The following is an 8,925-nucleotide window of genomic DNA, read 5'->3' on the forward strand; positions in this document are numbered from 1 at the left end:
ATAGGTATATGCCCTTCTTGAATCTTAGGAGAGGCTACCTCAGTTTCAATATTTTATTTTACAAATTTTGTTCAAAATAAGAGTTCTCAATATCAGCATGGAAATCATCACCTAAAACACGGTCTGGATCCTATATCCTATGTTTCACTAACAAAATATAATTACTTAAATTTTCACTCACCGCCACCACATTTAATAATGTTTTTCAGGTTTCAAGAATAAATGTATTATACCTCATATTATACTGTCAGGCGACTCCTTTTCTTGTTTAGGATTTCAAAATACTCGCAGCCTTCAAGTTACGTCGGTTCGACTTTAGTCCTTTCGAATTGCATCCGACAATATTTTAACACCAGTTCTCAATCTAACGTTAATGGTTTCAAGATACGTCATGGGCTATTTCACAATATTTTTAAGGAACATGATCCAAATTTTGAAAGAAGTTAAAGGTTAATAAAAAAATTATTACTTCCTGTCAGTGTTATCGAAAAATGTATGAAAACAAGAAAAAAAAGCGAAACAACCTCGAATTGATATGATTTTTAAACCAATGATTTAGTTTTTATCGTTCTTTTTATTTTTTTAATTGTGCAATACGTATGTACCATATACATAGTTTGTTTTATAAATGAAGTATAATTATTTAATAAAAATATATTATTTTTTTACATTATACGTTTTGATAGAACCTAACTCCTCCACTTTATATAGAAATTGATGAAAAAAATGTATCGATTATATATTTTGAGGACCGAACATGTCATAAATCAGTGGCGGCTCGTCAGGTGACGCAAGTGACGCACAGCTTCACCTAAAATTTCCATTTGGTTGTGCAATTTAAAATTATTTTTAATTTTATTATATTAATTTTATAATTTAGGTATAATTCTATATTGAAAATGTATTGTGTTTGTTTGCTTAATACGCAGAAATAAACAGAATAGTTGCGCGGTGAACACCTTCTAATATAACATTGCCTTCGTTGAGCGTGAATATCAACCTCGGACCATGCAATGTATAGTATACGCAAGTGACAGATTGAAATCAGTCTGTTTTCTGCTTCTCTTCGTAGCGTTATTTATGACAGTTGTTATGGCAACAAGGCGGCCAATACGTGATCAAACTACGGCATGGGGGAGAGAGTGACGCAGAAATTGAAGCAGCATCGCCTATCACCTGCCTTTAACAGTTTATACGATACGCGCCGCCCAGTGCCGATTATAACGGCTCTTTGTTAATATTTGTTTTATATAATAATTGTAAAAATTTCCAGATTAATTTAAAGCCGTTTGACCTTAAAAATTTTCGCCAGCGGTGTTTTTTTTTTCTTTTTAGTTAATCAATGAATATGCTTTACCTATTCTCAATGTCACGAGCCGCCACTGCCATAAGTACGAGGACTGCCTATACTGTTCCTCATTCATTGTGTATTTAACATTTTAACTTGAAAATTTGAAACAGTTCTCATACTAATTATTGACCACAGTATTACTGTTAGTAGAAATTGTTATTATGACGGAATATATTGACTCCAGCGCCATCTACAATTTGCTTTAGAAAAATTCTACTTAGATTCTTAATTTACATAAAAAAAACTTCATGATATCAAAAACCAAATTAGCAGGTCAGAGAGTTTTATGTGAATCAGCCACCCATACATTATTACTCACATCTTCGTTTGTTGTCTGGTTACTAGTTGTGAGGTAAGTATGAAATCCTGCTAATCCTAGAATACTCCATACACTAAAGAAACATATAATAGCTACTATTACACTGGCTGGTGATTCCTTCACTGCCTCTAAAAATTGCCTGTCATCCCTCGTTACTAAAATAATAGTGACAATGATTTTCAGTTTTATTATGAAAAAGTTATGGCCTAGATATAACGAGCGTTCAAATAAAAACGTGGTCGAAGTTGGCTCTGACACATTGGACGTAGGGAGTAGCTTATAGCGACCAACTTAACCTCATTTCTCAACGAGCTGTATAGCAGCTGTCAGTTTCAATAACGTTAATGACTATATAACTTTATTTTAAAGAATAATCGTGATAACAATAACAACAATTAAAGGAGCTGCGGAAAGTGTCCCCCACCTTGTTATAACAATAAATTAAAGGAGCTGCTGAAAGTGTCCCCCTCCTTGTTCCAAGCACTTTTCACACCTGTTCCTCAAAGAATTAAAGACATTTTCTAAGATGCTCGGGGTATTGTTAATTTCACGAATCTTGTCTATAAGTCGAGCCTGCAGATGGTTTAAATCAAGAATAGGCAGTTCAAAAATAGTGTTTTTAAGGTAAGGCCACAAAAAGAAATCACACAGCGTAATATCACATGACCTCGGTGGAAATTCATGTTCAGCATTGAGACTTATTAGTCGATTTTGGAAAACTTCCCCTCAACATATTCATCGTTTCGCCTGCCGTATGTGCCCTTGCACCATCTTGTTCAAAGTAAAAGTTTGTAATTTCGTTTTCTTCCAGCTGGTTAACAAAAAGAGCGATAATTTCTTCTCTATACCTTTGCGCAGTATAAGAGTACCATTAAAAAAAATAGCTCCATAAATCCTCCTTCGACTGAGAGCACACCAAACTCCAATTTTTTGAGCGTGTAGAGGGCCCTCGACAAAAAAGTTATGTGGTTTTTCAGAAGACCACAATCTCATATTCTGTGAGTTTACGTAACCACTTAAATGAAACCAGGCTTCATCAGAAAAAAAGGTGATATTATGAAGTTCACCTTAGTTGTTTAGAAACCATTCACAAAATACAGCCCGTCGCGGAAAATCAACTTCATGAAGTTTTTGCTAATAAGTTAAACGATAGGAGAACAAACGCAAATCTTTTTTTAACACTGTGTGGCAGGTACCGACTGATACTCCCACCATTTGTGATAAAACACGTACAGAAGTTCTTGGCGCATTTTCCATTATTTGTTGGACATTTTCTTTTAATTCTTCAGTCCTCTTTTTAGGTCGGCCGCTTCCTACTTTTCTTGTTACACTGCCCGTTTCACGAAAAACAGTAACACAACGCTGAACTGCACTTTGAAAAATTTTGTACTCAACAACGCCGGGAAATTGATTTTGAAATTCTATGAAACATTCCTCAATAGAATACTTCCATATTCTTGCGTCCATTTCTAAAGTAGGACTCTATGATAAACACTTTTTGTTCTTGAGAAAACAACATTTTAAACGCTTTTTAAAATGAAACTATTCAAATTGATAGCGGCGATATAGCGCTTTGGCAGATGATGTTTAAGTTCATTTGCTATACGCTACGCCCTACGTCCAAATTTTCAGAACCAACTTGACCACGTTTTTATTTGAACGCTCGTTATTTTTATTTACAACCTACCATCTAAAGAATAAAATTAGAACTTACTTAAAATAAGATGAGCCACTGCACAAGCAAATATGAAAACTGCCAGAAATGCCAAAGATACAATAAACATATAGAAAAACCTATAATTTCTTCTACCGACACAATTGCCCACCTGAAACACATTTGCAATTAATTTTATATTAAATAATTAATTAACTCATTTTTACCCATGGACAGTGATGATCAAATCTATCTACACAATTATCACATAAGCTACAGTGAGAAGCCCTTGGTGGTCTAAATATTTTACACGTAAAACAATATTTTAACTTAATAGTTTGTCCTTTAACGAGTACCTCTTTCGTTCGTGGTGGAGGTCTATATGTAGGACTATTAGCAGAATTTGTTACTTCTACAAAAAAAAAAAAAAGATACGAAAGCAATTGTATCTCAAAACGAACTACAAAATAAAATTTCCTTCAAAAAGCAAAATACCACTTCATACAATGTGTAAAAATAATTATATAGTTTTTAAGCATAAGAAATTATATAGTCGAATATATATTTTAAAACACAAAACTACTATTTGGACAAATAGACAAATTTATCGACAAATTTTTAAACATAATTTTCTTATTTCTTATAGATAGAAATTTTTTGTAACTCAATATGGAAATATTATCACAGGGTATTTTATATCGGCTTATAATTAAAATGTTCTTTACCAATTTGTTTCTCAACATAAGCTGCTTCTTCTGCTGTAGCTCTAGGTATAATTCCTGGATCAGAGAGGCTAGTTCGTAACAATGAAGACATTGTAAATAAAAACAATAAAGCGCCTATTATAGGAATTGCTATAGTAACATTTTCTGCCAAATAAGAGCAGCTGAAAATCAAATGCTGTACTATTAAAATGCCAGAATTATATTTATGTACTTACTCGAATATAAAGAATAAAGTGCTCGTTACTGTAATTAAAAAAACTGTTAGCAAGAATACTCCCGAATTGGGTGCGGTCATTAATCTGCCATTACAATAAAATCTGTTTCTTCCTTGAAACACTTCCCACTTTCTAGTTACTCTTTCTTGTGCCATTTCGGAATCTGAATCGTTACCTATAACTGTATGATGTAAAAAAAATTTATACAAAGATAAAATATCTGTACTTTCTGATTGGAGAGTCCACAAATCAATCAATTGATAATCAAGATCTACAGTCATATAATTAACTTATTAAAAACTCAAAAATTTTAATAAACCTACAAACTAAATAAAATATTTTCTTAATAATGTTTAACTCATATTTTATGTGTAGTCTCTTTCGTATCTGAAACATTTCACTTTTCCCATTCTCAAATAACAATTAGAATACATTTTAAAGCATTATCACACGGTTTACTTATGAAACTCTCATTAATGCAAAAATTCGTCACTAATTTCATCAAAATAGATGTTGACAGCTGAGAAAATAATACCATTATTATCCATACTTTTAGATCTAATGTATATTTTTGGAAATTTTAAACAAACGGAACAATAACAGGTATGTATAATAAACTACAAATTTTCACATTGACTTTATGAATACAGACGGGAAATATCTGTTTTCTGTTTTTATTATATAGCATATGAAATTGAAGTCCAGAGTAAAATCTTAATGGCATTTGTAAGATTGTCCGATTATCTATCTTTTTTTGAACATTTAATATGATAAGGTTAATGATCCTCGAATGGGTTGAACCTTAAAGCACAGCTTATTAAACTGTGCCTTAAAGCATATACACTACATGGAGGAAGCTCGCTTACAACAACAGTGTAAGCGAATGACAGATAGAGAACTTAAAGTTTGGGGGCTACCTTTCTCTCTTACGCAGGCACCTCATTGGCTAACGCAACTGCTTCCTTATCGAATAGGAAGAGAGAGAGCGAGTACTCAAACTATCGCCCTTTCTTTTTACAGTGTCTACACTTTTTAACACGCTGTTCTTTCCTAATGTAGTAAATCCTTAAGAATTACAAGGATGAAGGTAGTTTGACAAGAGTTAATTCAGTTGAGATGTGATCATAAGACTTTTCGATTTGGCAAAACTAATGGCTGTTAGTAGCTTCGAGCATATAGTACTGGAGGTAGCATGCCATTGCGAAGTGTGGCTGAGCGTGCGAGAAAGACAGACAATCTCTAAGTACATGCTGTCCCATTTTTTGCTTCAACGACGGGAGCCCTGCGTGAGTCAATGAGCGCCAGCATTCATTTTTTCCAACCAAGTAGAGTGAGACAGCATGTACTGAGATACTGTCTGTCTCTCTCGCACACTCAGCCACACTTCGTCATGGAGACTACACAGCCTCCCTGCTTTTCGTAATGGCATACCACCTCCTATAGTATATGCTCGAAGGTTAGTAGCTAAGAGCGCCGAAGAGAGAGATAGCTGCTATGATGGCAAATAGTACCTCTCTTTCGCCGAATGTTATTGGCTGTTCCTGTCACGTGGCATCAGTCGTCAGCCAATCACGTTCAGCAAGAGAAAGATAGCATGTACCTTTATAACAGATATCTCGATCGGTATCGGTAGTATATGATCGCGCGCCATTATTCCATGGCTAGAAATTGGCCTCAATGATTTGGGATCGAGGGGGATTATCCCTCTTTATCCTGCCTCATCTCGTGTAGGCCTGGACAGCCTTCGTAGGTGGGCCCCATCCGTCGTCTACCCCGACCGCAAATGCGGCCGGTGTAGGCGCTTTGTGGGACCTTCTTTTGTCCTGGCTGGGCGGTAGTATATGGGAGGCTTTCGTTTTGGCAAAAATAGTACCTATTAGCAACTAATATCAGTTCAGAGTAACTCTAAGTTCCTATTAGCTACTAATAGCTTCTATTTTTGTCAAATCGAAAGGCCCTATGATCGAAGGCTAATAGCAAGTCAGAGTTACTCTGAACTGATATTAGCTATTAATAGTTCTTAGTTAGTTAGACATAAGTCAAAACGAAAGACACCTATGTCTATGTTTTAATTTTAGATGAAATATTTTAATTTCAACAAATTGATTTTTGCAAATATATTTATTAATAGGCAGATCTCATGAAATTAAAATTACAAAATGGAACAAAGTGTTGATGTATCTGATACGGAGAAGAAGACAAAATATAGTAGAGAATTTAAAGTTAAAGGTACTTCAGTAAACAAAATTTTTATGTGTGAATTAATAAATATAAAATTGCAGCTGCTTTTTTTCTCACTGGAGTTTCTGGAATAGCGGCATTAGCAGGTTTTGGTGCGACACTTGCTGCTGCCAGAAAACAAGACCCAAAATACTTCGGAAAAGGAATGTTAGCTACAAAAGAATTACCTGAAACAGGTGCAAATTTAGCTATACGAGCACTTGGCTGGGGAACTTTGTATGCTGTTACAGGTTGTGGGATTTTATTTTATAGTGTTTGGAAGTTATCTGGAGCAAAAAATGTAAGTTCAATGATATTTAATATGAACATTTCACGACATATGAATTTCTAGATAGAAGAATTCCGTTACAAAGTAGGGTCAATATGGCCAAAGATACCAAAGAACGATCCTCCCCAAGGTAGAACTGAGTTTAGTGGATTAAATGATTTATTAGAGTATTTACAACATCAAAAAGGTGTTAGATAGCTTTAATAAAAAACCTTTTTGAATTAATTTTTTGCCATTTGGTAAACTTTATACAACCATTCTTACAAAATATATATTTCAATTAATACTGATGTAGAAATGGGTGCAGAAAAATATAAATTAAAAATTTTGCAAATCATTTTAGTGGGAAGAAAGAATCTTGCCCTAAGTTTATCAAGTTTCACTGAAAAGATTGTGATGAAAAAAATACATTATTTCATAACTTTTAATTATTAATCAAATTATATAAATTACCAATGTTAAGGGATTTAATATATTTATTTATTTGTAAGAATTGGCTTTATGTTTCGGTAAGAACTGAAATTTTTCTGGCACAGGTCCTAATAGCATTTCACTGATTTTTATCCAGTCAGATGCCGATGGTGATGCCATAAGAGTCTCCAAATCGTCCCGGCCTTTGTATAAAGGAGGTCTCTCATTAATCTTCTGTGGTGGACATTCTAATAATCCCACAGGTATATACCTATACAAAAATGATAACCATTCTAATAAAAATCTCCTGGTATTCTCAACACCCTTATTATCAGAACCCCAGTGTTCTAATCCATAATTTGTAAACTTTTTAAGAATGTCAAATCTCTCGGAACTGGAAATGTCCCACAGTTTTTGTTCTTTTATTTCAGAGAATATCCATGGTTTAATAAGAGCACCTCTCCCTATCATAACACCAGTTAGCTCCGGAATTGCTTCCATTGCCTTTTTGTAATCATCAAAACTTAGTATATCACCGTTGCCTAAAACGGGAAGAGGAGCTGCTGCTTGAGCTACAGATTTTATGTATTGCCAATCAGCAGTCTTAGTATATCGTTGTTCCCTAGATCTGCCGTGTATTGTTATCAGATTAGCTCCCCATTCTCTGAATTTGGGTGCCTAAAAATTATTTTAATAGAATTAAACACTGGATGTTTGAATACTCTTAAATTGTAATGGATTGTTTTATTCCATTTTTTCTTGTATCAAATTTTGTGTAGGGTAATCAACACATATAATAACCGAAGAAAAAAAACTACTCAAATATGAAAAATAAAAATAAAATAATTATATAAACATTTATCTGGTAAATTTCAATATTTATGAAACAAAACAACTAAATTATATTTGAAAAATAATAATTAAATATTTTTGTTCTGCTGCTTTTAATGCTTTGACTATTGTTATAAATTGCAAATGAAAATTTTACAAAGTTCTTGTCTGCAGGGTATAATTTTTAATGAACGTGAATAATTTTATTTGAAACCTCAATGAATGATTACGAAACACAAGTCATTGGATGAAAATAACATCACTGGTAACCCTAACTGTATTACTAAAAATAGCAAATTATTTCCAATAATTTTTGTAAAACAAAAAATTGACAGAATTCTATGACCTTCTCACCACTTATTACCCACTGATTATACAGGGTGTCTGGAAACCATGAGCAGAAACATAGGGCCATTTTATTTTTTTCTTACTTTAGAATTTTAATACTAGGTGCAGTTTGTTGCTAAATGCACCAAATTCAGAAAAAAAAATATTTTAAAAAGTTACGGCAAAAATATTCATTTAAAAATATTAACTTTGAGATTATGGAGATTTCAAAAAAGTTTAAATGAGAAAGTTGTAGGTTTTAAAAAGATCTATCGACTGATTTTTTCAAAGTATCGATTGCTTTGTTACTTTTCGAGATATATGGAAAAAATCGTTAAAAATCTTCTCTTTTCTCTTCTTCTATAACTCGTTTACATTTACTTGCCCATATTTGCTATTTACTGCAAGCATAGCCCGCGGCAACCCAAAAAAGTAAATTTTTTGAAAGAAACGCGCTCTCGAAAATTGGCTAGATCTTCTCAGCGGATAGCCCTACAGTAACGATTTTCGGTTTATTTTCTTCGTAAAGAGTTATATTATCATGCTGTTAAAAAATGTTGACGATTTTATTAATTTTAAGGAT

The 8,925-nt window shown here is 33.3% G+C and overlaps 3 protein-coding genes across 5 annotated transcripts in view; 1 reads left to right on the forward strand and 2 right to left on the reverse strand.

Annotated features, from left to right (window-relative positions):
- LOC108915717 (palmitoyltransferase app) overlaps positions 1-4,768 on the reverse strand; it is a 17,775-nt gene extending 13,007 nt beyond the window's left edge. For 2 of the 3 annotated variants that reach the window (XM_018721835.1, XM_018721833.1), the window contains exons 1-6: positions 4,491-4,768; positions 4,265-4,445; positions 4,050-4,210; positions 3,552-3,736; positions 3,385-3,496; positions 1,671-1,825 (exon numbers count right to left, since the gene is read on the reverse strand). In XM_018721835.1, the coding sequence (XP_018577351.1) occupies positions 1,671-1,825; positions 3,385-3,496; positions 3,552-3,736; positions 4,050-4,210; positions 4,265-4,445; positions 4,491-4,545 (849 nt within the window). In that variant the 5' untranslated portion in view covers positions 4,546-4,768. The remainder of the gene's footprint in view (positions 1-1,670; positions 1,826-3,384; positions 3,497-3,551; positions 3,737-4,049; positions 4,211-4,264; positions 4,446-4,490) is intronic. The other variant, XM_018721834.1, reaches the window with a different exon arrangement.
- A 1,540-nt stretch (positions 4,769-6,308) lies between these two features.
- Positions 6,309-6,998, forward strand: LOC108915719 (transmembrane protein 242). The gene is made up of 3 exons (XM_018721837.2): positions 6,309-6,493; positions 6,547-6,785; positions 6,837-6,998. The coding sequence occupies exons 1-3, from the start codon at positions 6,424-6,426 to the stop codon at positions 6,969-6,971; spliced, it is 444 nt and encodes a 147-aa protein (XP_018577353.1). The 5' UTR covers positions 6,309-6,423; the 3' UTR covers positions 6,972-6,998.
- Positions 6,999-7,183: 185 nt separating this feature from the next.
- Positions 7,184-8,925, reverse strand: part of LOC108915718 (tRNA-dihydrouridine(47) synthase [NAD(P)(+)]-like) — a 10,057-nt gene continuing 8,315 nt past the window's right edge. Inside the window, exon 4 of the mRNA XM_018721836.1 lies at positions 7,184-7,862. Within this exon, the coding sequence (XP_018577352.1) occupies positions 7,254-7,862 (609 nt within the window). The 3' untranslated portion in view covers positions 7,184-7,253. The remainder of the gene's footprint in view (positions 7,863-8,925) is intronic.

This window comes from Anoplophora glabripennis, unplaced genomic scaffold (genome assembly GCF_000390285.2).
Source record: "Anoplophora glabripennis isolate ALB-LARVAE unplaced genomic scaffold, Agla_2.0 scaffold1753, whole genome shotgun sequence".
Classification (NCBI taxonomy): Eukaryota; Metazoa; Arthropoda; class Insecta; order Coleoptera; family Cerambycidae; genus Anoplophora; species Anoplophora glabripennis.

Bases quoted from the DNA above. Each gene is read 5' to 3' on its own strand.
- LOC108915719 (XM_018721837.2), top strand. From the start codon at position 6,424: ATGGAACAAAGTGTTGATGTATCTGATACGGAGAAGAAGACAAAATAT. The intron at 6,494-6,546 runs GTACTTCAGTAA...ATAAAATTGCAG, and splicing joins TAGAGAATTTAAAGTTAAAG to CTGCTTTTTTTCTCACTGGA. The intron at 6,786-6,836 runs GTAAGTTCAATG...ATGAATTTCTAG, and splicing joins AGTTATCTGGAGCAAAAAAT to ATAGAAGAATTCCGTTACAA.